Here is a 27,903-nt window from a genome sequence, read left to right on the forward strand (position 1 = left end):
TCCCAGGATGTGCTTTTCTACTACCTACAAGCAGTTTTTAGGTTGGAAATGACTTTTTATGAGAAAACTCTGCATCATCGCATCTATATGCAGGTCTTGGCTACAGATTGCAAGAACTGTTGCTTTTAATACATACTTAGTCGGCTTTGGGTCAGCCACATGCTCATGACTGGACGGCTTTGTCTTCCATCCCAGTTGTCTGCTCTTTATTTGATGGCTTTCCTAGCTTTTTTGTATTCGTCCCACCCTGGAGCATTTCACTTTCACAATGTTCTGATTTGATGAGTTGTATCCTTTCACTGCTTACTGAAGGACCGTTTTCATCTTTTTATTTCATCACTCCATTGGAGTGCATGTGCCTCTTGCTCTCTCTTGTTTTCCCTGCCTCCTCCCACTCTTTCTTCATCCAACCCTCCCCACTGCCCAATGCTCCCCACCCCACTTCCTAATGTTGAATGCAATCTCCCTCTTTTTTAAGGGGGGGGCTTGGCAGCTGTAAAGAACATTCTGGGTTGCTTGGATCCCTTTTTCACACTTTGGCCCCCATTCCAACATTGACGGGCGGCGGAGGCCGCCCGCTAATGTTGCGCGGCAGAAATACCGCTCCGCGGTCCAGAGATCGCGGAGGGTATTCCAAGTTTTCCCCTGGGCTGGCGGGCGGCCGCCGAAAGGCCGCCCGCCAGCCCAGGGGAAATCAACCTTCCCATGATGAAGCCTGCTCGTAATCGAGCCGGTGGAGTGGGAAGGTGCGAAGGGTGCTACTGCACCCGTCGCGTATTTCACTGTCTGCTATGCAGACAGTAAAATACAAGCGGGGCCCTCTTACGGGGGCCCCTGCAGTGCCCATGCCATTGGCATGAGCACTGCAGGGGGCCCCAGGGGCCCCGCGACACCCCCTACCGCCATCCTGTTCCTGGCGGGCGAACCGCCAGGAACAGGATGGCGGTAGGGGGTGTCAGAATCCCCAAGGCGGCGCAGCAAGCTGCACCGCCTTGGAGGATTCCAACGGGCAGCGGAAAACAAGCGGGAGACCGCCGGTTTTCCTGCACTGACCGCGGCCAAAGCGCCGCGGTCAGAATGCCCTGCGGGGCACCGCCGGGCTGTCGGCGGTGCTCCCGCCAACCGCGAGCCTGGCGGTCACAGACCGCCAGGCTCGTAATGAGGGCCTTTGTGTGCATTTCTTTTTTAACTTTAATTTACGGTTTTAATAGGGCAGTCTGTCAGGTTTCAGGGATAAACTAAAAACAGTCACTTGTGTCACAACACATGCGTAAGCACAGGTCGCAACGCATGTGTCACTACACACACATGCGCAGGCAGCATGTCGCTTGCAGTTACTTTAGTGGCCAACCTGAGATGGAATTTGTTTTATATAAAACTCATTTCATGATATCTAACTTGCACGTGCAAGCATCTTCAAATTGGCGATACAAGCTAATAGCCATTTGGGGTTTCTTTACTTATTATGGGCATATCTTGTATAGCAATTTGAGTTTTTGCAATGAAAAAGGTTGGACCGTTTTGAAATGACTGCTAAACTTCTAGAGTAATCAGGAATTATTTTTCCTGTAACTTGAGAACAGTATATTGTAAAAATGCTGTTTAAAGTAGGCTTATCTCACTGTCATATGCCAACCACTAGCACAAATTAAGGACTGGGGCACAAAGGGTAGCTGGTCCTACACCAAAACTTCCCTTTGGTACTCCTGGAACCGACCATGAGACTCTTGGGTCTCACAGATGAGAAGGCAGAAGCAGTAGTTAGTAAACACTGCACTAGGAGCCCTCAGTAATTTCTATAATTTCCACATCTTACTCTTCCACTAGGCTTCATAGGAGGCTGTTGAGGGGTGATACAATGGGCAAGGTGTGTACCTTGTGATGTCATATACTGCCCTGAAGAGCGCATGGTGTTGCTTTTGTTATCCATGGTATTTGAGACCTATTGGCTTTGCTAATGGTTTGTAGCCATGCTGTACAGCATCCACTGCACTGTGGAGCATGTCTAAACAAAATACCCAAAAAATAAAAATTCTGTGATGCAGTGGCCATGTCATACTGTAGGCGTGAACACTATGCATGCGAGTACCTACAAAATGATGCAGGTGCTTTTTCTCTAAATGTACTGAATTGGATTAGAAAGTACAAAAATAAGTAGCGTAAAAGCATATTTTTCAAAGCACAGGTGGAGAGAGCAATATGGAGGTTGGGGGGGGGTGAAGCATCAGAATGGATCCAGATATGTGGAAACCCTGCAAGGGATGTAGGTGAGGGCAACAACACAGAAGGCACAGGTGGCAGGGTGTAACTTAGAGGATGTCAGAGGAGGAACTCGGAGGGTGGGATGAATGGAAGCAACTCAGGGAAGAAGCAACGCCCAAGAGAAAGTAACAGAGCTGCAGGGAGGACCACACAAGAGAGAAAGCAACCTGAAGGGGTGGAGAAGTATACAAGAGCAACAGGGAGGAGGCAGGAATTAGGCACCTGGGTGACAAAAAGCAACAGAGATTGGAACCGAGGAAGAGAAATACACGAGGGAGACAGTTTGAAAACACATGCACTCTCATGGAGTCCTTACCCAAGAGAAAAATATAGAGCTTGGAAAAGCAAACAGTAGGAGGACACAAGTAATGTGCCCATGTTCCAGGGGAGAGACAGACACAAGAAGATGAAGGAAAGGCCGCACAAGCAAATAAAAAGCAATCAAATGAAATTGACAGTAATGCCGAATAATGGTAAGCATTGGGGGCTCCACGCCCACTGACAATAAGTCATTTTGCCACCAGACAGCTTATGCTGTCAGCTAGGCAAGACCTATCAACAACAACTTTCTCTAGTGAATGCATTCAATGAGATAAAATATGATTTCTGATGATTCAGTGTACGTTTGTGTCCTGACTGCTATAGCAACAGCTTACGTGGTGCTATAAACATAGATATAACATAAAACAGTTCCTCCACAATCCACACCACGAGGGACCTGGCTTCCAGTTAGCTGCCCACTTCATTTAGCAACTGAAACAAATATCTGAGTTTCCTCATTAATGTAAAGTTGTGACCTTTCATGCTAAGCATGGTAGTGACCAAAGATGGAGCTGCTGGTTACATATACTGTAAAGTCTGCATGTATTGTTAAGCCCCGTGTATTGACTGTGTGGGGTTGCATGCTCCTCTGCAACATGCCTGGTGTATCGTCTCATCCTGTGTTAGACTGCGAGAAACCCCTTCTCCTTATCCCCTTGTGCACCTTCTATTTCCCTTACTTCAGGCTTCTGATTCTGGCTTTACTCTTAAAGTCACACAACTCAAGGTACCTTATGAACCGATAGCCACTGCCTCTTGTTGCTAGAGAGGAGAAGTTTATATCTGGAACAGAGTTGATTGAGACCTGAAAACATTATTTGGAAATGACAGCGTCTCCTTGTGCTTCCAATAAAAAGATTACCAATCTCGTACATTAGATGTGACGTGTTAGTCCTCAGCAATGTAGAGGTTTCCCTGGAGTCCCCCTGGGTTTACAGTCCAGGCATCCAGGAATCAGTCTTCACCTAACTGAATAAAACCCTGTCGCTGACTCCATTGACCACAGACTGCGATGAGGATGGCTGATCATTTTGAAAACACAGAAGTAATCTTCACATTTTAATACGATGGCTGCGGCCTGTGCCTTCACTTGAGCTTTGGCTGAATCACCCAAGGCAGCACTGCACCCAAATGTGTTCACAACGTTAGATCCCCTGAGATTTACTGGATATTCATGTTCCGTGGTACTGCACTGTATTTATAAATACTGGGCAAAAAACATTTATGTCTTTGAATTTTTTTCAAAGTACATCCTATTAGTCGGTTGGAAGTGTCCCTGTTTCTAGTTAATTCACTTAATGTCATTGGTTGTTTTTCACACTTTAAATGGGGAAAGCGTATTGTGCCAGTACGCTGTGTCCGATATTTCTGTGGTGCCCGACATGGGTGCCATGTTTGTAATGGTTTGCAAGTGTATGGCGACCCTGCTAACGCCACCCCATGCTCCTCTACGACCATCAGCACAGATGTTCCTCCACTAATATGTTGTCAAGCGATATGTTACAATTAAACAGACAAAAAATAATTGAAAATTGCACACATCAAAGTGGACACGCACACAGAGTTCGGTACTCAATTTGTACAAAGTAAGTGATGCGTCCAACATTTTGCTCAGAAGCCCGCAGCAGGTACTGGTAAAGGTCAGGATATCCAATACCAAGGCTGCACCGTCTTGAGTCTCATGCCTCTAACTGACCCCCATCTCACCACTGCAGGGTTTTTGTTCATCTGCGCATTCCCCCTTTGTCACTGTTTTCCAACTTTTCTCCCCCTTTTCCTCTTTCTAGATCAAGGTCTGTTGAGGAAAAATAAGTGCTGGAGATCAAAAATGAGTGCTAGTAGTCCCCACCTGAGAACACTGGCTCAATATAATATTGGGATGGATAATATTGGATTATCTAGTTTATACCAATAGATAGAATACATTTTATTTAGATTACTTTCATGGAGATGGGATATGGATCAAGTGGACCTTTATCCAAGCCTACTGAGTTCCCATCTCAAGAAACAAATAAACCACCGACCAAGCCTTACACCTAGGTGTAAGATGCAATGTTAATTCTATGAATATTAGCACAATGCCTCCTACCTGCATAACTTTAGGACTCTTTAAACCACCACCTTGTTACTGGGGCAGCATTTCCATACATTTTTTGACCATAACAAGAAACTCGTCTTCCTCTTTGCTAAGAGCTCAAAGCTTTGAAACTGAATGGGGCCAGTTTTAGAATCTAGTAGGACTTTTGCCCCTGAACCTTAATAACATTAAAACTGAAACAATTGAAAAAAAAAAAAAACATTGTTTGTGCGCTTGTTTTAAGTATTATATTTACAAATATGGTCCAGGGTACCATAAATGTTGGTGAGTTTCCAATATAAGTGTACGCAGTTTTCACAATCAGCAATGCCTTCTGTTCAGGTAATTAAGTAGCGGAACCCCCAGGGCATCTTAAAATGCAGCGCATCTGCAGACTTCAATCATGGCTTCCATGCCAAGCCTGGCAGGGGGCACATTTCTACGAAAGTATATATTTCAGGGATTCTATCTCACAACACACAAGAGATTTCGTAGTCTAGTGGATTCAGCTAAAAAAATAATTTCACCATTTATACTCCTGTCATAGCTCAGTGTGTATTAGATTTAAGGACTACGGTTCTGTCGTATATATAAACAGCGTTGGTCTCTCCTTCCCGCGCTCTCGGGGAGCTGTTGGTGTTCATATGGAGTTGTTGGTTCCAGTCAGCCTTTCCTATTTTAATTTCTTGTGCGGCTGGCAGGCTTAGCAAGAAGAATTGGGGGTTGTGTGAGGGGGGGCAGTATCGCACACAAGGATATGGTTAAAGAATGGAATGTTAAAAACGTGAGTAAAAATCGATTTAAATTATTTGGCTAACACCCACATCAAACATTCTAAGAAAAAATGGTTAACACAAAGTGGGGGGAGTGAGGGGGACAAGTGCAATTTTTTAAAAATCAAAATTAAAATTAACTTGGACTATTAGTGAAGTCAATTTCGGTCTATGTAAACTAGTAAGAAGCATTAGGAAAGCAGAATAGTGTGGCTCGCATTTTCAGTCCCAACATTAAAAAATTGATTCACTGCACTGAAAAAAAAAAGATTGCTTTATGTATGTGGTGCTTCAATGAGATAATACATTTATTATGCTTATGACTCAGTGTATTTTTGAGGCGTAAAATAGTGTCTCACACTTTGCAAGACAAACACTCCGCAGGAGTGCATGATACACCAAGTAGACAGTAGCACAAGAAAGAAATACTACTCTGGGTGAAAACTAAAACATACTAAACAATTGGTAACGATAGTCCGCAGACAGCTGCGCCTTTTAAGCAAGACCTACAATGCAAAAAAACATCATCCAATTTGATCTTCTGAGAAGAGCTTTGGTAAAAAAAAAAAAAAAAAAAAAAAAGATTCTGATTGCGTGTGCAGATAAATAGAAGAGGTGGGTTCTCCCTGTTAAAAAATGGCTTTGGACTCGTTGGCTTTTTTGGGCAAAACATCACAGTTGGGATGGTTGGAACGGCTTCTTCCAACGAGTGCGGATACGTCAGGGTATCCTGTTTAGACCAGGTCCACTCAGTCGAAGGTGTTCCACAGCAGCAAGTGCTTCCTTCTACATTACCAGCTCTGCCGGAGAGCTTCTCGGTCAGTTCGCCTGGTGTGTATCTTATTAGCTTTCCGTTCCCCAGTTAGATGAGCCATCAGGCTCTAATCATGCAGAGCTCAATGGCCTCAGATTCCACTTGTAGGATCTGGCAATGGCTGGCTTAGTACATGTGAAGGCAATTAAAATCAATAAAGGATCTGGAGCAGGCAAGTGAGGTTGCATGTTTGTCAGATCACAGGAGCACTTCTACCATTTGCTAGGGTACCTCTTACTAGCGTTTCACTTGCTGACAAGCATTGAATCACACAAAGCAGTCTGGAACATTGTAGATAATTAGTCCCGCCCTCTGCCCACCATCTTGAGTCTCCCAAAGCTGGCAAATGGGTAAAGGCCTGAAAGCCACTTTGTTACAGAGCTGGTACAAGGAAGCTTAGCGAGTCATATAGTTTCTGCTGACATCTGGTAGAATCCGCATGTTACAAGTCTAAACCAGTCTTTCATTCTTCCAACGATAATAAAAACTGAGTACAATTAAACTACATAACAATAACATATTTTATGTTATAGTGCATGGAAATAGCAACATTCTAGTATAAAGCTATACTTAAAAATATTTAAACTAGATGGGCTTTCTTAAGGCACAATACAGATAAATACTGCTTGCGCTGGTAAATTTTCTGAGGCTGAAACGCACCAACTATATAAAGGAACATTTCTCTTTTTCTTAACATAAAATTACACTACTGGCATTGGCATTTTGTGTGGGGAACCTTCTCTTCAGTGGTTCTTGGCAAACATTAGCATCATCTAAATGTAACATAACTTGACAGTCTAGGCTGTCTATTATAAGGGCGCACCTTCCCTAGGGCCCAATTCAGAAAACTTTAGGCGTCCCACAGCAAGGTGACCCAGAAGCTTTGGAATGAGAAAACCCACAAACACCAGAGTTGTGCATAATCACAAACCTTTTCCAAGCCAATCTTACCTGGGATTGGTGGACCTTTAATCCGGTAAAGGGCAAGGGTAAATCCCTTCCGAGGATAAGGATTCAGTGGAACCACTCCTAAATTGCGGATGTTGATAAAGGAGATGTTTTCCATGGGGCAAATTATTTTTCTTATGTGCAACTGTCAATATGTAACCTGCATATGTGGAAAGGTCTTCACACAGTTGTTCACTTGGAAACCTACATATGTGGAAAGGTCTTCACACAGTTGTTCACTTGGAAACCTACGGGTGGTGTACATTACAGGCGTACTATTGAAAATGTTTGTGAATCCATAAATTCAGAACTCTTCACCAATGAGATGCTGTAGATCTTTTGGTGCAGACTTTGCTATTTTTAGGGTCGCGCTTTAAGTGTGTGACACGGTTTCCATAAACAGATGTTAGAGGGGGGGGGGTGAAGGAAAATCACTGCCCCATCTAGACGAACCAGAAGCTCTGATTGAAGAAGGTTTTGTTTGTGCTCTGAAGTGCTGCTATACAAAATAATAGTTAGAAATAACAATACTTTTAGATGCACTTCTTGCAACAATCTTGTGATAATTATATAATATTGTTAATGGAGGCATTCTTAAGTAGCCGTATGATTTACAATCATTGTTATCAGTTCTGGTAGTAGCAGTATGACGTCATTATTAATTTTAATACTATCATTATTATAGTAATAATTTTTAAGGTTATTATTAGGAAGTGTCAAGATGCTGTAAATACAACTGGCTATTCCCGACTTCTTAAGTTTTAACAGAAAAGCAATTAAGTAAGTATCTCCTATGGCCAATAAAAGGGTTTGATTCCGTTTAGTGGACTGGCCAAAGGCTCAAGACTAAGTTGGTACAATGCTTGAGTTTTTCTAAGTCTAAAACATTGTTCTTCAGGTGCCCTTGGAGACTATTGCCTAGTCTAATGACATCCGAAGATGTCATCTTTGAGTCTTCGATGTCTTATGCACTGAACCTTTGTAGCATAAAACCCTTGGGGAGTCCAATAAGAATTACCATTTTGAGGATTTTTGGACTTAACTCCAACACCTCTTTGCACTATCCTGAGTGGTCTTGTTTCCCTACTCGCATTATTACACATATCAACATAAAAACTACCACAGACAACTAAACATTGACTTTAAACATAAAGAACAAAGACATAACTAGTAAAAGAGAATAAATACAAAAGACTGTCATCTTTTCCCAGCAGCAGCCGACCATGATCACTAAATCAAGCCTGCACCAACGTTTTTCCTGGTCCTGACACTTCAATCCCAGAGCATGCAGCTTGCAAGAGTCATGTGGTACTGTAACCCCAACATCATACATCTGTGGGAAGTCACGGGGCCAACAGCAACAGGAGTACAGAAGGGGTATGTAATGGTGGAAATATACCGCTACTTACTGGCAGTCAGGAAATGTTGGCTTGTAATAAAAGGCCGGCACTTTAGATTCATACTTTGCTTTTGCTATCTTGTTTCCAGTACACGCCATGAACTGAAAAATAAAAGAAAAAGTGAAAATTAGGCAATTCCATCCTATTTTACGTATGTAAAGTGAAGCTGGTGTGCATTATTATGATAATTTGTCCTTGTGTACAGATTTATCATACATACTTTACTAGCTTTACAATAGGAGCAGACATCATCTTACAGTATGTACTAATGAAATCATTTGCTCTGCGAAAACCATTCACAAGGCAATTCTTTCTGTGCCTGTTTCACAAATAAATCAGTGTATCTGGCAAGTGCCTCCGAACCCGCTCGTCCACCACGACAAGCTACCAACACCAGCGAAACAGACACCAGTCTTTCTACTAAATACACAAAGGACAACTAGGAAACAAATACTAGTCTTCCAACTAAATAAACATACAAAGGACACAGGAATGGACTAGAGGACATATTTTATTTGGGACATTTGGGAAGTACCAAGCTCCTTTGGATTGTATCAGCATACTCAGTGCGCCAATCCTTAGGGGTCCACGGTGTCATTTCCAACTGAACGGGTGGTCACTAGTGCTGCCTGAGAAGGATTCCCTTCAAGGGCTCAGTGGCTGCTGTAGTTGACAGATGGTAGGTTTTGTCATGTTCAGTTAGCAGAATTGCGTGAGTTATAAGGGGCCGGGTCTTTCACTGACTACTAATGGCTTAAAAAGTGACCTTAGGAACAGGTCAAAGTTATTCCACAAAACACTCCCAGTTCCACAACTACAAAATGACTTTCCCCATTCAGAAGGATCAGAGATCCGCAACCTTTTGTAATGTAATATCTGTTGTACATTTTTAATAGTCAAGGTCAGTAAATGGCTACAAAAATGAATCAAAGTTCTGCACCTGGATGGGCATGACAGTATTTTTGTTGGATATTCAAGCCAATCACTTATTGCTGAGGATGTTACAAACCTCTAATGGTCATATACACTGACATGATGACCCAAAGGGTCGCAATCTACATAGAGTCTTTGTATCACATGGCGGCTATTTTAACATGTCTGCCATCAGCTGCCTATCTGAGTTTCTAACATTTCAATCTGAGGTCTTCTGTTATTGAGGGACTTTGAACCATGCTGTGTACGACGACATCAGAACCCAGGAGGATAAATGCTAAAATGCTGACAACTGGAGAGCCACACATCAAATGAGACAGGTAAAAGTGACGTGAATAACAACAAATATTAGAATGTGGTGGCCTGAGTAAGGGTCACAAAGGCTTGGGCTCAAGGTTGAAAATGCATTCAAGAATGTAACTAGAGGCAAGTCAATTGTAATTGCTACCAATGTAAATAGATGCTGAATAACTGACCAAGAAAAGCTCTGACCTCAATCAAAACAACAGGAGCAAAAACATGAGAAGATGGTCGCCCAAGGATCCTTTCAAAATATTTTACAATACAATTAAAACATTAACATCATAGCCAACATCAGTATGTAGAAAAGTATGTGGGAGTAACTAGCTAGGGGTGCTGTTTATGATGGCAGATATGATTTTACCACCACATCTTACACACTCTTTGATAGTTAACCTTGAGAATTTATGAAGGAAATAAAGGAAAATAATTGGATAGGTAAGCATCCAATGGCTAGGAATTATTTGTTTTTTTACTTGCCGGGTCATCTTATTTTAAGAACTCCTGCGATATCCTAGGACTTAAGATCGTTTCAATTAGGATAAATATGACCACTGATGTCGAGAAAATACTGTCAATTTATTAAGAAATTTAGATGCTGAATTTTACAGTTTGACACCACAGAACCCAACTAAATTTCAAATGGAGAAAATCACTGTGCCCCAAAATTTCCTCTACACCTGTGTCACAAGATGTTTAATGACAGCTGTGACACTTCTCCAATTCTGAATTATCTTCCTATTTCTACCTGCCACGCCCTTTTATGCTGCTGTTATTATATTTTTGTACATTATTGTTATTGGATTTTCAATAATATAAACATAGAAGGAATCGTACTGTGGCTGAGCTCCATAGTATTATCGAATCATACCATATCAACATAGTATTGGCGTGGTCTCAGCTCAACAGCGGCATGCCTTCAGTGGTACAGCTATTCCTGTAAATGTCTGCCACACCGCCAGAGAGATGCATTTAAACTAGGGGTGATTTTGATATAACAACTGCAGGTTTCTATGAGGTGCTAGGCATGCCTTTTCCTTGAACCCTAAATAATTACAATTTGCATTTAGCTACCAGCCACACCATCTTCTCAGCCGCAATGAAAATCCTAGGGATCCATGTGAAGTTTATCTGTGGAGTCAGACACCAGAGGTCACAGACTGATCGCATCACACAAAGCAATGACAGCAAAATTTAAATTACCCATCTACTCTAAAAAGGGCAAACTGACCTCACTCGCTGACACTAGTGGACAGAACGTGAATCCTGATGAGCTATCTGAACTCGTACCACAGAAATGTGTTTTACTTCTTTCGCTAGAAAAGTGTCACAACTCATGGACTGGGTCGAGATGAAGGAAAACAAAATCTGTGAATTTATTAAAGATTAAATATTCTTCTAATTGTATCAATTACAGTTGCAAGCATTTTTCTACAGAAACCAGGTGAAGCACTAAACAAGTTTTCCTTTTTTATTCTGCATATTTCATTACATGAGCCTTCTTTATGATGTAAGTATGCTGAGAATATTTAAGATGATTGTGTTGTGCCTTTTGTATTTTGGTTTGATCTGGGGAAGTCCCCATTTGAGTTTTTCCTAGCTCGCAATGTTCCTTGTGCCGCAGTTCTGTTATCATGGCAGAGGCTCTTATCCTTTTCTTCTAAGTGGACTTCACCTCTTACAACCCTCCACCCACGATTCACTACTGGAAGCAAGGGACCTCACCTGACCATTTGTACTATTTGTACCCAGCAACAATACACAAAAAGAAAAAGCCAGTTATATATGAAACAATTTCTGAAATATTTACCTAATTAACTTAATATTTTAATATTAATTGAATATTTTGAGTTATCCTAATGCATGCCCTCTTTTTATTGGCGCATAAAGTACCATCAATCGCTCACACTAGAATCGATCTGCCATACTTGCTCTGCTCCAACGAATCAACATAAGGATGTAAATCTCATTTTTTTGCCTCCATTTTAAATTCCTTCACCGTTAGAGCGTTTTAATTTTTTTAATGTCTATTTTTACGCTTATATAGTTTCTTAATCTGCTAATATTATTTAATTTTCTAAACAGTCGCAGACCCCCAGAATAGTAGTCGTGGACGCAAAGGAGTCCACAGACCCAGGTTAAGAACCACTATACTATGGGCCTGATTCTAACTTTGGAGGACGGTGTTAAACCGTCCCAAAAGTGGCGGATATACCACCTACCGTATTACGAGTTCCATAGGATATAATGGACTCGTAATACGGTAGGTGGTATATCCGCCACTTTTGGGACGGTTTAACACCGTCCTCCAAAGTTAGAATCAGGCCCTATGTGATTTCCCTATATCACTGAACATTTCCATTCCATGAACATTACAGGCTGAAAGCCAGCCATTTACAACCTTTTTCCTCTACTTTTCTCTAATATCAATGTGTTTATTATTCCCAATCAAGGAACATAGAACAGTCAGTACAAATCATATGGAAGCATTTCACATGTTTCTATCAAAGTTCAATATGTTTATACAAACTTCATGCTTCTGTGGGTTATTTCAGGTTAGTCCCTCCAAACCAAAGAAATACAAATATATCAAGTATATTGCAAGGCCCGTACCCAACATTTCTCCACGGAAATAGAAAACCTTTTACAATAACAAGGGAGGGAGACCTATTCTTTCAATAACCTTGCCTTTGAGGCTCAGTGCTTAGAATCACATCGGCTTGGATCCTGCGGGCCTCAGTGACCTGGTTCATTACCAGTAATCGGGCGGCAGCCGAATTTAGTGCAGGGTTTACTGGGAAAAGGTTAGGGGGTTGCTCATCCAGCCTGTTGTCCTCACCCTGAAATAAGATGAGAGAGGAAGGAAGGAAGGGAGGTGACCGGGTACAGTGTGACCATGGTCATGTTGTACCCAATTCCATGTAATACAGAATATGATGCCCGGCCTTGGCCAAGGATATCAAAGCTCTAGTGGTGGAGGGATGTTCTATAAGAGCCCGGCTTATTCAGCCCTAGTTATTGGTTAAGAATCCTCCCCAGATTGCTTCAAACTGATCCAGTTGGTCACTTAGGTGACAAATCATTAATCCCTACTGCACTGTAGTGCACATCTCCTGTAGCCAGGATTCAAGATCCAGAACACAGGGGATTCTTCATATTCTGAGGATACTTATCTTGGCTACCACAAGATCAGTGATGAACCACCTGGCTCTTTGGTGCCGTATGTTGCGGACATACGTATGATCATACAGGAGGATTGCCTTATTCATTGTGTGCCCTTGAGCATTCAGTGTTTCCTTCATTGTGTCCCACACCTCCTTCCAGTATGGTGTCAATTTGGAGCATTCCCATAGGCGATCGACTATATCACCAACAGGGGAATTATCTTGGCAGCACATCGCACTCAGTAAAATACCCTTGTCTTTAAGAAATTTGTTAGATGAATGCCACCTGTGAATGGTCTTAGACTAGCTCAGCTTCAATGGGGCCTCCCTAACAGGTTTATTGTGGATGTTCAAGAACTCTGTCCATCTCTCATTTGGGCACTGTACCTTAAGTCTGTTAGACCATGATCCCCTCAAATGTTGTGTTACTGGGGTTGAAAAAGCATGGTTTATAAGGATCTGGTAGAGTCCTTAGACATGCCCTTATATGTTGCCTAAATGTGAAGGTAAGGGAGCCTATAGTTGAGTTTCCTATATCTATTGGGGTGCCAATGAGCCCTCTGCGCAGACAGAGACTTATTTGGTGGGATCCCCAGAAGGACGTCGGATATAGGCAAAATTCCCTCTATACATCGGCAAACATTTTCATCCTGCCCTCCACCACTAAGACGTCTATGGTTTTTTGGCCACTTGAACAGGTTCTTAAATTGAGCAAACATATCACTAACTACCTAGATAATGACGTACCAGTGATTTGTCCTGCAACAGCACTATCCATTACAAAGTAAATAAAATTTATTTTTGACATACAGTGTTTTATTACAAGGTTATAAGGCTTACTGCATTGAGGTAAATGCCATGCACAGCTGGTTAAATGTATATGCTAAATGCATGGGTATTATTTTCTGTATTTTTTAACACAGCAGTGGAAGTTACCTGGATAGGATATACCTTCAGGGATCATTCCATACAGCTGGAAACAATGCATACCTAGAAGCCTGCTCGTATTAGTCCCTGTGTTTTGAGCCTGGCCCCTCTGTTTACAAATAACTATTATCAGGGATGTCAGTCACACTGGCTCAATAGCAGTAAACAAATATTACGACAGCCAGAATGACCTGATCTGTCAAATGAAGCCCAGGACAGAAACCTTGGTCCTCATTATGGGTTTGATGGTCTTTTTGGAGGACGGCAGTAGTGGCGGCTGCCAAAATACCACCAGTGATGATGGTATCCTGACCGCCGTATTATGAGTCTCATACTCAAGACTGCCCAAAAACAGCAACAAATCCAACACCGCCAGGCTGACCGAAGTTTGGAGAGAGGCGGTCCCACCACCAGCCCCACCACGCTGACAACATCCCACCTTCCATATTATGACCCACAAATCAGCACAGCAGTCATTGCACGGCGGAAATCCATCTGCGGTGCGAACGGCAGTGATAAATATATCACCTCCATCCAGCACCTAACCCCACATTGGACAGTATGAATACCCTACACCTGACACACATACCCACACTACACACACCCACACCCACCACTATAAAACACCCCCCACACAACCCACAATCCTTTGGAACTACAACCACAGACAGACAACGAAGACCCACAAACCCTTCACTTACCAATGATACACCATAGGCACATGTACACTTCACATGCACCACACAACTGCACCATCAACAATACACACATCACAACTACACACAAACACCACAACACACCAGCACACCAAACTAAGCATCCCCCACTCCCCATCAAGCCCCAAACACCCCACCCTTGGGTACAACATCCCCCCACCAAAGCAATTCACTATCATGTCACTTCAAAAGACCCACAATTCACAGACGAAGAGTTGAGGGTCATGGTCGATGAAATCGTCAGGGTAGAGCCACAACTGTTGGGAGCACACGTTCAGCAACATCCATAGACAGGAAAATTGAGTTATGGCAGGATAGTTGACAGGGTCAACTCAGTGGGCACCCATCCACGCTCAAGGGAGGACATCAGGAAGAGGAGGAATGACCTACGGGGTAAGGAGCGTTCCATGGCTCCACGATACGAGATTGCCATCAACAAGACTGGAGGTGGACCCCCACCTCCTCCCACAGAGTTCACATATTGGGAGGAGAAGGTCTTGGACATCATGCATCCAGAAGGCCTGACTGAAATAACCAGAGGACTAGACCCTGGTAAGTCAACAACACTCCCCTGCCACCAACTGCTCCTGTACAGCATGCTTTCCCACCACCCTATCACTCCCCAATTCACCCCATTTCACACTTTTGCCCCCCACCCCCAATCACCCGTTGCCCCTCCCCTGCCTGCCACACTGCCCGACTCCCACTATCACCACACTGTCCCTCCCTAGCGCACGGATAGCACTCACAAAGCCAAGCACCACAACTCCCACAAGGCATTACTCCCTACACATGAAAAGATGCCATTCCCCCCTCACAGTGGAACACCTGCATGTAAAACCATCGCACATGCTACACATATTGGAAGTTTAAAATGCGTACTACAACACGGCAATGACAGCAATGCTATCCACTACCCTAATGGAACAATGAAACAATGGTACAATCCATCTCCCACAAACAATGTCTGCAGTGTTACATCTGTCATTGCCATCATTGGGAAGCAAGTCAAGCCACTGTATGCATCAGACTATGAAACTAACAAGTACACCTCCACAATGTAACTCTCTCCCTCTCCATGCACAGGTACCCCTGCCACTGCCACCCTGCAGAAGATGCCACAGACAGCCAACCCTCCCCAGGATGAAGGCCACAGTGGATGTCTGGACATTGACAACTTACCTGGCCCACCTGGGACAACTGGTCAGTCCACCACCACCAGCCCCAATCTGCCACATCTGAGTCCCCTACCCCTGTGGCAACAACAGCATAGCCAACCCCTCATCCTCAAACCTGTTTTTCCAAGGACTGTACAATCAGCGGTATTCCCCACAGTACATGGACCAGAGTCAACCCCTCACACCCAAGACGATGAAGGTCCTGGTGTAACTGGGAGTGGCACACTGTAGCTGTAGATGGCTGCAGAGGGCCAAGATATTACTGGCCACATTGTTAATGGATTTGTCGTCATGCTACCGTGCCATGCAGGAATTGGGTGAGTAAGGAGTACATGGTATATTTATGTAAACGACCACGGTAGTGTGCCAAGTACTGTGCTACTGTGCACTGTAAGACCCTTCATCAAGTCAAAGAGTGCCAATGTTCCCACATTAGAGGTTTTGACTGCATAGCTTTTGTTTCCCCTATCATTTCCCACAGTTGTGCATGTCAAGGTAAAGGCATGCAATGCCATTGCATACCAGCAGAATATGAGGTTGTTACTCTGTGTGAATGATGGGTAGATATTGACCCATTGCACCCTTTCTTTCTCTCCAACCCTCCCTCCCTCTACTCCTCTGTCTTTGTTTGCATCAGCATCATCAGGCAAAGGATAAGGGGCACCGGCGAGTGGAGAAGCTGCAGCCCACAGGACCCAAGAGGCTGAGACCAGCGGAGCTGAGGGGGCCAGTGGGGCAGAGGGCGAGGGGAGTGCCACGAGGGAGATCGGATTTACAACATCTTCTTTAGATTCCTACTCTGATGGACACTCCCTGGTGGTGGAGGACCCATCTGGGACCAGCCAAGCACCATTCTTGTCTGCCTCCCCCTTTACCAGCACTGCCCTTCCTGTAGCTCCCAACCCAGTTGCCCGTGCCCGCTCACCCAGGAGGGTGGGGGTCTCCTTCGCTGCAGGCACCTCTGCCCCTGCCCCAGTCAGCCCTGCTGCCCTCACTGAGGAGGCTATTGACATCCTGAGGTCCATCTCTGTGGAACAGTCAACCATTGTGAATGCCATTCAGGGACTGGCATCACAGATGCAACAGACAAATGCCTACCTGGAAGGCAATCATGGTGCCCTGACTGCCCTGAAGAGACTTTTTCAGGCTCTGCCTCCTCGTTGATGGTAGCCAGTTTACCTTCTTCTTCCGTTCCCCCTTCAGCTATCTGTGCCCAATCCTGCACCCCTCTCCCCTAACCCATCCAGAGTACACAGTCAGACCACCATTCATCCACCTCAACAGACACAGTTTGCAAAGATAAACACAGGCACCACAAGTACCACCACCGCTATGCACACAGACAACAGACACATGCAGGCACAACAACATCCACTCCCCACACAGACTCCTCCACCACCTCCTCCCTCACTGACACTACACCATTCAAACCTGCTAGCACCACATAAAAACTCCCAAGCAAGTCCCCTCATGCCCACCATCACCACAACAGCAGACCCCCATACTTCCACCCTGCACACAACATGCGCACTCACCACGACTACCAACACCCCCACATGCAGCACATCCACCTTACCTGCAGACACCACCCCAACAGACACTCACACATCTCCCTGTCATCTCCCTGCATCTCCCCCCTCCTCTCAGAACACCTAAATGCCTGCACACACCCACCGAACACACACCCAGCACACCTATGGCATCCACCATTGAACCAACACCTAAGGCACATACACACCTCTCAAGCACTCCCTCTCCCTTCACTCCCAAATGTTTTGCCCATTACCACCCTTGTGTCCCTAAAAAAAGATTCCTCTAGGAGTCTGCCCTGTTACCTTCCACTGACCCAGTCCCCGTTTCCTCAAGCGCCCTGATAACCTCCCCAAATCCACTCCTTCCACCTCCAAGTCCTCCGATTGGCCCCCTTGGTACTGCCCATGCCCCTCCCCCAGCAAAGTCTTCGACCCCACAAAAACAAAGGTCATCCCTTCCAAACCCAAAACCAAGGGCCCTCCCCCAAAGTCTAAGACTAAGAGCAAACACCCCCTCCAAACCCAAACCAAAGGATCCCCCCCCAAACCTAAGCCCCCACCTTGGCCCCCGCACATCACCCTTGAGGTGCATGTCTGGCCCACTTAGCAGTCAGGAGTCAAGTTGGGCCAAGAGACATTGCCCAGTGTGCCTGGGGAACTATGAACAATTGGACTGGCCAGTAGGCCCATGTTGTACATAGTTTTTTGGGCATCATATTATATATATTTATTATATCTGCACCAGTGAAGCATTGGTGTTGAGGGTTACAAACTTTTCCTGCCTTTCCTTCCAAATGTATGTGTTGTATATGTGCGATATGGTGTGTGTCTTCGGTGTATGTGATGTGTTTGTGTAGCAGCATGAGTTGTGAGGGTGAGTTGTGCTGTGTACTTGTTGTGATATGTTGTGTCAGTGTTGTGTGGTAGTGGTGTGTGTGTTGTGATGCATCTTTGATGTACTTTGTGTGTTGGGTTGATGTGGCATGTGATCGGACACGCTGTTTGGCAGTGTTACTATTGTATGTGTGCTGTTGTTACGCGTTGCTGCCAGTATGTGTTTTCCTGTGGAGGATTGCGGTGTGCTTCTCTGCCAATGCGTTTGTGTGGTTGCTATGGTGTTATCGTTGTGTGACTCTGTGGTGCTGTGTGTGGATGTGTTTGACAGTGGCGATGGTGTGTGTGTGAGGGGTGATGTGTGTATGGCAGGTGTGTGTTGGCTTTGGTGTATGTTGTTCGTGTGTGTGTGTGCATGTAGATATGTTTGTTTGTTGGTACAGGTGTATGTTTGAGTGGCTAGGCGTGCTGGGGTTGTGTGTTATGTGTAGGTGTGTACTAATCGCCTTTCCTCCAGTGAGTGCTAGGTGGGTGTATTTAGGGTGTCTGTCTTTGTTGCTGTATCTGGTTCTGAAGTAGTACAGCCAGCAGGGGCAGTGGGAAGACTTCAAGTTCGGGTTTCATGGCGGCTGCGGACGTGTCTGTGTTCCTGAAGGTGAGTGTCTCCTTTTATGTTGTTGGTTTCCACCAGGCTTTTTGTGGCAGAAAGACGGCCCCAGAAATCCTGGCAGCGTGCAACCGTGTAATATGGTCTGCGGAACCATGGTCTCGGCAGGCTGGGAGATGCCTGTTGCCGGCTGCTGGCCGCTGCAGTAAGTCCGCAATGGCAGTACTGGAAAGGTATTGGCTGTGTTCTGTTGGGAACACTGCCATGCTCATGAAATGGAAGTCTTTGACACCGGACTGCCGGAGGTGTAACCACCACCGTGGTCGTCCTTGGACTGCCAAACTCGTAATGACCACCCTAGTGTACTGTTAACATGGAGCAATCCAGCGCACAAACCAATGGCACTGTGATCTCAGTGGTGTGTGTGTTTAATTGATAGACTGGGGATTGTAGGATTACATAGGCGATTTCAAGCTTGCTCATTTGGAACCGGTCTATTTACTGGAAAGCTGCCTCTAAAGAAATGGCATAGGTCCAAAGAATGTTTGTGGAGAATTAACTTAAAAACAAGACCATTCCCAATATTTTGTGCCTCGATTTTATGGGATTTTTTCAATATAAGCAGAAAAATGCTAAGCTGTATATGGCTAAGCCCCTATGGCATGACTTGGAAGTCCACTCTTGCTCAGTTTGCCTTGGGAAATAACAGAACCACCCACATCTCCTGCATCTTCATACCACTGGGTCTCTCTCGTTGCCCGTGAACCAGCAATAGGGCTTTGCAACATGTATTCTGTACCACTCAACCTATAGGCTGCTTCACACTGCAAGACTGTGGGGCCCCAGGGACTCGGGTTCTCCAACAGGCCACTTCTCCATCCCTCACTGTGGTTGGCTGATCACCGCTTAAAGCCATCCAATCCAAGCAGCACTTCTGCTGGTCACCCAGCAGGGCTAGTCTGACAAAGGTATTCCGGAAGTCATGCCCATGTGTGTGGCCTCTGCCTGAGCCGCAGTCGAGGGCAGGTCGCATTCAGCTGGTCGCAATGCTACAGATGCGTTCAGAGCTTCAAACTAGGGTCCCATTTTACTTGTGGATCGCCAGTTATCTGCCACTCTCTGCCATTTCCTAACAATTTTCAAACTCTGTACATGAGTCTGTTCTAGGGCAATTGTACTCTGTAAAGGGCCTCGTGCTGGTGGGCCATCCAAAAGGCCAATAACTGCAGCAGTAATCCCTTTACCCAGCCAGCTGAGGAGCTGGTGCAAGGACCGACTGCTTGCCATGCACCCTCCATCATTATGTTAGTACATTAGGTCTTCCTTGGGTTTATGGCCATAAACGGTGAACATGCTTAGGCCAATAAGGTGCCAGTTACGTTGGTGTCCACACAGAGCACATATAATGTTTATGAACTGTTCTGCTATTTTCAAAGATGTAATGTTAATTAAATGGACAAAAGACATTTGCTTCAAATGGGATGCTGCCCTTCTTTCACTCCATGAAATGTTGATTTCAGACGCATTTTACATGATTTATTTCTGCTTAGTTCAAAGTGGGCAAAGGTTTTTCAAAGCGGTTTGGAGCCCATCTCCATCTTTAGGTCCATAATGCGAGCATTCTTTCTTTTAAGCGAATTAGAATTCCTTGCAACGAACCACGCAGGGTCAAACATTTTCAATTACTGAATTCATATGGTTGCCAACTGTTTTTAAACTATTTTAGGTCTCATCAGCTGTGGACCATCAACAATGTACTTTTGAGTAAATCCAAGATTTCTAAGCCGTGGTGATCTGCTCCCACGGCTTATCCACAGCTCTGCGTCTCAGCTTCTAAGAAACCGGACGGTGGACAGCAATTCTTATCCATTGAATGGCGTGAAAGGTCCGATTTTTATTTTCTGTTTTGTAGCAGGGCAGTTTCAATAATGTGGTCTACTTTTTATTATATTTAAACATTATCTTTATTACCTTTTAGAACGACTACCTCACCTTGAATCAGTAATGTCATTTCACTGTTTAAACGTCTATTGAAGATTATGTTACAGCTGGGGATGATATATATATATATATATATATATAAATCACACACACATATATGTGACATTTTATAAAAAAAATGTCAAGAGATTCGAAGAACTTGAATACTGTAATGTAGTAAATAATACTTTATTTGGAAGTTATTACAAATCGATCGTGAGACAAACCCTTAAAACTCAGTGTAACCTTAAACATAAGAGATGCAGATGGGATTCTGCACATACAATTTTAAAATACAAAGATCAAAAAAAGGACAATCTAAGCAGCTCCTAGCATATCAGATAAAATGCAAATGACCTTTCCCTTGAAAGGGCCTCATAGGCGCAACCTACGGTGTGTTAAGTACCATATTACCAACAGAATATTGCATTGGGGTTCCTCTGATCTGTAAGGATTCTGGAAATTGGTCCTGTTTGTCCATCAATAGCCCCTCACTGGGACAAGTAGTTACCCACACAACACCTTGGCCCCCTCTAATCACCCTTGTCAGAGTGGTGGAAGTAAACGGTTCAAAGAACGAGGTATTTGTAACATATTTGTATGCCCAGCAAGGTGTCATTTCAATGTGGATTGTAAGCTACATTCACAAGCTGTGAAGGAACCCATGTCACCTATTTTTTCAGCTGCACAATGTTCCTATTTTGTCAATGTGTGCCCTGGCACTCAGTAATGACACCCTGAACCGGTCTCCTGGCAGTCCCAGTTTCTGTGTTCACTGCAGCTTCTTATTAAATAGAGTTATAATTTAAAGGTCCTTTGTTTAACATAATATTTCGGAATACATAAGCAGCACACTGCTAATTTGCATTGTGGTTCTATGTGTCTATATTGCTTTTTTTTTAGCAGTGTTCCATTTGGCTTCATTTATTTTTCTAAAGGTGACTGCTATTTTGCATCAGCAAAACAATTATGCGCACCCTTTGCAACTGCAAAAAAAAAAAAAAAATATATATATATATATATACATAAAATGTTAAAAGTGAGCACCCTCTTCAATAACGTAACGTGGTGCGAAATAGCATGTAAGGGCAATTTGGCAAAACCCGGGAAGTCAACATACTTTGGCCCAGAGTGGAGGGAGGCTTTGTGACAAGAAAACCTCATCTGGGACATTCTGTGGGCTGAAAGAGAAAAGGACTGACCAACAGGGAAGTGAAATGGCTAGACAATCAGCCTCAGGACTGCCTGAATGATGCCATAAAAGAGCTGCACGTTTAGTACAAGTAGAACACTTACGATGCCGTGAGACCAACACAAACTGCAATCTATACTGCTCATCAGCACACTACTACCATAATCAACAGTTTTATTCAATTCTCAAAAACAGTGTCCATGGTCAATAATAAAATCTTCTTTGCTTTTATTGGACTTGTCCATGCTAGAGTAAAAAAGTCTTGCCAACACATGTTTTGTTCCAATAGTTTGAAACCAAGGAACTTCTTCCTGGCTAAAATTATTAATCTATATATGAACAACTCATTCATATTATCATCTCCCACCATGAAGCTTCTTGCTTTTCTTTACTCTCTTGTCATCTTATGTTGCAGTATTGATATCCATGGTGACGTGGTGCAATGATTATAGGATCTTAACTGACTGCGATATGATATGTAATTTTATTACTTCTAGCCCTGAGGAAGTTTCTTGGTTTCAAAACACGTTTTGGTAAGAAGTTCCTACTTTAAAAAGGGCGAATACAATTCAAACTGCATTACTGACCTTGGTTTATCTAATACAGCCTGCATCTTGTGGGGTAGGCAATACGTGATTTATGGGTTGCAAATTGCTTTGTATACCAAACAATATATATATGCTGTTTTGCAAAGTCCTGGGAGGAAGGCCAATGTGGATACATTATTTACGCAGTCAGCAGAGATTTCCAGGAGATATCACAGGAATAAATCTGAACGGATTACATATGCGAAAAAATCTTTCATCCAGATTTGTTCCCCACCAGAAATCGATCTTAAACAGTAGGATAAGTATAAAAAAAACTATTTTATTATATGTATTTTGCAACTGTGTAGATTTAGACTTTACTTTCATGTCAGTTGTGGCTTTTATGGAAGATAGGTGATTTACCTTTAATCACAAAATAATCACAATCTCGACTCTCAGAGGAACATTAAAGGCATTATTATGGTTTTGGCGGACGGAAAAGCTTGTCCGTCAATTCCGGCAGGTAGGTTGCCGCCATTATGACAGCCTCCCCGCCGGGCCCATTACGAATTTCCTGCTGGGTCTGCGGGTGGAAACCTCAGTTTCTGCCCACTGGCCTAGCAGGTAACGGCCTACAGCAATGTCTCCAGCTCGTAATCGAGCCGGCGGAAATACTGTAGTGGGCAGGGTGCACCATGACCTTCTCAATGTTGAACATTGCGACTGTGCCTACCGGGGGGGGTGGCCTGCACTGCCCATGTCAAGTGCATGGACAGTGCAGGGGCCCTCCTGGGGCCCCCTGCACCCATTCTCCTCCAGCATTTTCTGGCAGAGAATGAAGTCGTAATCACCAGGGCAGTGCTACCCTGGCGGATTAGGACCACCATGACCGCTGGACTGCCGGGACGACTAATCCTGCCGGTGCTGCCAGTCTGACTGCGGCACAACCGCAGCAGTCATAATGTGGTGTTTGGACAGCCGCATTTGGCAGCGATTCTTCTGGCGGTCAAAAGACCACCAGACTCCAAATGAGGCCCTAAATGTTACAACTTTGCATTAGCCAGGAATTGCTCAATAATTTCTTAACAGCTTATTGTCTATTTTTGGACAAACAAGACAGCGTGAGCCTTGAGGTATAACATGCAATGCTTAGCAGGTATTTGTAAACCCAGAAGTCACATAAACTAAAACCATTTGATTTCATTTCACTCTCTCTTTAGAACCTCCTAGTCTAGAGTATATCTAATGTTTTTGTGTGGCATGAATAGTCATAAGAAGAAATGGTTACATAAATGGTTTAAATATGCACAGTCAAGTTTGTAAGAAAGCTCTTTAGAACTCAGTAGATTTATGTGCACAACAGGAACACACGTGGACCAGGCAGGGCTCATCAGCTGTACTAGAATATGGACTATTAAGAAGTATGTAGAAACAAGTAGCCCGCTTAGCGGATTTGAAATGGGTTTGGAATGAGACCTTACCTGGTGGTAAGCTCATGGACAAGCACTGGAGAGGTGACCACTTTAAATAAGGAGTGGGTGGCTGCGAACAGGTGCATCTCTTCCTGGCTGTTGAACATGTCTGCTACTCTTAAGGGCAAACTATGTGGTGAGCTGTCTTCATCCTCTACATTTCCTTTGTAGGTTTCAACAAATTTGGGTTGGAGTCACATTTTACGCTTTCAGTTGTTTCGATAATGGGTGTTTTCTCTGCCAAGAAATTTCTATTGATTTATTTGTTTGCTCAAACATTAAGACATATTGGCTAATGCAATGCTTTTATGTTTCTTGTTTCTATTTAGAATTTGAAAACAATAATTACAATATTTTTATATAAAGACACAGAGATCCAGAGGAACCAGTATCTCTCGAGTACACACACTCATCAGGAGTAGAAAAAACTCAATGTAGGAAAAGGGGTGAGGGGCATGTGATGCTGCCCTCCTGAAGATATTCCACCCGGTGGAAAAAAAAACCTTGAAGAAAAAGTTTATGCAAAGTGAATTACTAGCAGGTACACTAGGAGTCCATTGTGTACTTGCCAATCCTACCGATTTACTGCTTTTGTGGCAGCCCTACCATCTACGGATTTAAACATGCCATTTTACAGTTTCTCAAAGGCGTGGGCTGGGTGTGACATTTTCTTTCAGTGAACATCAATGGACAAAAAAAAGGATGAAGGTCAGCTTAATAGAGACTGCTTGTAAGATTGAGAAACTTTAACAGCCATACAGCTACTGCTTATTGACTTCCCATCCAATGAGAGACCATGAGGGCGGGGCAGAAGGTGTGCCGTTTGGTGCCGTTTCAAGCTTCCATGAAAGCTGCATGAGAGCTGGGCAGCTTGATGGGACAGTGCTTCAGCATGCATGGCTTACCACGTGATGTATAAAGGAAGAAATTAATGCAGCAGTGGAAGCAGTGGAAACAATTCTTCTATAATGCTGCCAATGAACTAAACAGTAGAGGATGCCTGCATTATCGTTAGTGGGCCAGGAGGCTCACAGGGACTCGCTGTCCCACATGGCACTGCTTTGCCCCATGAGGAGGGACTTGCCATCATCACCTGTGGCTAAACGTGCAAAAAGAGCGTGTGGGATGGCCCACCCGAAGCCAGGGCAAGTGCGGGCCTGTCAGTGTCTGGAAGACGAGGCCACTCCTCTGTGAACTTCAGGTTCGTGCAGTAAGTCCCTTTGCCGTCTTTTCATTCTTTCCTGCTCTTCTCCAACTGTGCTGTATTTCTGCTGGATCAGTGTGCAATTACACCATTATGGGAAGAGAAAATCTATTACTGCAAGGGAGAGTCCCTGGACAGGCACCATAGTATCATATTTAACAAATGCAATGGGCATAATGGAGAAGGAGATTGGCTCAGTTGAAGAGCAGCTGTGTACGGCTATAAAATCGGTTTCCGAAAAAGGCAGCAGGACAGAGCTTAGCGATCTGCCAGGAGCTAGTGGCAGTTCCAATGCTCCCTTGCGGCAGCTAGGCACTAGGGGGAGAAATCCGTGCATAGGAACTGTTTCAGATAAATTAATTGCCCCAGATGCTGTGCCAGATGATGGACAGATTGTATCGAACCCATCGGACTCATCCTGTTTGTAGCCCCGGGCCAAAAAAAAGTGCTCTCAGCGCAGGAAAGAAAAGCCATCCAGGCCGCTTGCACAATAACTGAGGGGACGGTGTCAGCCACAGCAGGGTTTGAGAATACGGCTCTCGACATTGTTAGCAAAATGATATGTCTAGAGGATGAATTAGTGAGCCTGATTGCCGCCGTAATGAGTAGGCTGGACTACCTTGAAGCACAGATTTGAGCAAAAAGGACAATGTCTATCACCCTAGGCTTCTGAATAAGGATGCAAGCACAGACATCAAAATGGATGTCATGCCATTGCTCAGGGGGGTTCTCCAGCTTTCCATAGACCCCCTTTGTGATCCCAGGTGCTCCAACAACCCCCAGTGCCCCACAGTGCAGGGATTAGCCATAAAACAGGTCACTGTGATAGCAACGCCTGAATTTAGGCCGCGCATGAGGACCAATCACTAGCACCACCTCCATTGGTCCTCCAATTTTTTTTTAACTACCTCCATAGGTCACTCCGTTTGTGCTAGTTCTTAAATGTGTTCCCCTGCTGAAGCCGGGTATCCGTGAAAACTACAACCAGTTGCAAAATAAGGTTGTGCAATGCCTTAATAGGAAGGCGGACGGTTCATGGCCATTACATAATGTGATCGATCATGTTTGTAGTGTCTCCTGGAATGGCAACCTTCCAAAATTAGACACAATTACTGTACTGTTGCTAACTTCAGGAGCAGCGCTACAGTCAAGCAAATCCTAGACGGACCTAGCTTTCAAATGCATAGCTATTCAGCCATTGATGTCCTACGTTTGAGTTATTTATATAGACCAGTTAACAATCGCTTCTAGCCACCACCAAGTGCCATCAATCATGTCAGCACTATGAATAGATGTTTTACTGCTAACAGATCTACATCAATTAGATTGACTCATAAACAAGCCTGTTGACCACAAGGCCCAAACGTGTACAGACGTGGGTTGTGACATGCCCATTCTTCTTGAGAGTGTGACCACTCCTCCTATTCCAACTGAGGAAAGTACTAACGTTAGGGACTCTAGGAAAAATGTAAGTGAAGGAATACATTTGCACTGTGGACTGTTGCAGGCCTGGGTGCAAAAGTGGCTAATCCGGACTGGTTGGATTACATCAAACCCTAAGGTTGTATGCCTTCAAGAGACATGGCTTCTAGTCCCCAGTTTATTGATGGGTCTGTGACCTATTGCACTCCTGTGATTGCAGGCTGAATGTGCAGGGTCAAAGGGGACCTGGTGACAATTCTGCCACTAACTTTTCTGGGTCGGATTGTGTAGGCGAATCCGCCTCGCCACACTATGAGATTATTTTCATTAAGTATAGGAGAGCATGCATGCCAATTGTAAACTCTTATAATAATGTTTTTGATGTTTATAATTCTGCCATAGCGAAAGCCTTGCAGGAGGACACAGAGCAAAGTGTGAGCAAACTCGAGGGGGGAGCTATGTGGTTGCGTGGATGGGGGTTTTAATGCTAAACACTGCTGGGTGTCTCCAGAAACCTCTTGTGGTTTGCTGTATACACAACGAAAGCCTATAACACACGTTAGCCACAGTCCCTATGGAGACAAATTGTATTTGTTAATAACAAGGTGCAATCTAGTGTTTGATTTTGATTCAACAAATAGTGGCACAGTTCCTACTTCCACCTTCGTTGGTCATGGCCGCCCAAGCTTAATTGATTTTATTCTGCTGTCTCACAACTTGAGGCCGTGGGTGGGAGACTGTGTGGTTTTGGTTTCCCCATTGAGCAACCACCAGATTATTCCTGTCTTGATAAGAAATAATGTCTTTGAAGAACAGCAAGTGACGGCCCTTTTGAGACCTTTGGTTTGCTCATCTAATAAGGGTGTTAGTATGGGCTGAGCAAGATTAGACTAAGGTCTGTTCCTCTCAAACGTAATCGCTGCAACTTATTATGATTTCACCACGTGCCTGGAAGTAAACATGGAGGGGGACCATGAGATAATTAGTATATGTTGGACGTGAAATGCTTACAGCCACAATAAGCATCCTTCCTATAAAAGGTACGAGGCAGTTTCACACAACTAGTACTAAAGCCCAAGAACAGTTGCTGCTGGCACTCGTAGCCGTGCCATGTTATTCAGTACGGGTTCGCCTCTGTAGAACGAGGTATAAGGCTCTCATAGTTGTTCAGAAAAGGACATTAGGGGAAGAGGCTTACCTTGATTTGGTGAAGGCTAGTAAGGGCAGAGATAGCAAGCTTTTTTGGCAAATAGTCAATCATAATTATTTGGAGAGGGCCAATGATACTGGGATTGACACAGGGATTTCCCGGAGGCTTGG

At 44.1% G+C, this 27,903-nt stretch overlaps 1 protein-coding gene across 2 annotated transcripts in view; it reads right to left on the reverse strand.

The window, feature by feature from the left end:
* ADAP1 (ArfGAP with dual PH domains 1) overlaps positions 1 to 27,903 on the reverse strand; it is a 422,403-nt gene that overhangs the window by 303,624 nt on the left and 90,876 nt on the right. For both annotated transcript variants that reach the window (XM_069209858.1, XM_069209856.1), the window contains exon 3: positions 8,605 to 8,696. In XM_069209858.1, the coding sequence (XP_069065959.1) occupies positions 8,605 to 8,693 (89 nt within the window). In that variant the 5' untranslated portion in view covers positions 8,694 to 8,696. The remainder of the gene's footprint in view (positions 1 to 8,604; positions 8,697 to 27,903) is intronic.

The sequence above is a fragment of the Pleurodeles waltl genome, chromosome 10, assembly GCF_031143425.1.
Source record: "Pleurodeles waltl isolate 20211129_DDA chromosome 10, aPleWal1.hap1.20221129, whole genome shotgun sequence".
NCBI classification, from domain to species: domain Eukaryota; kingdom Metazoa; phylum Chordata; class Amphibia; order Caudata; family Salamandridae; genus Pleurodeles; species Pleurodeles waltl.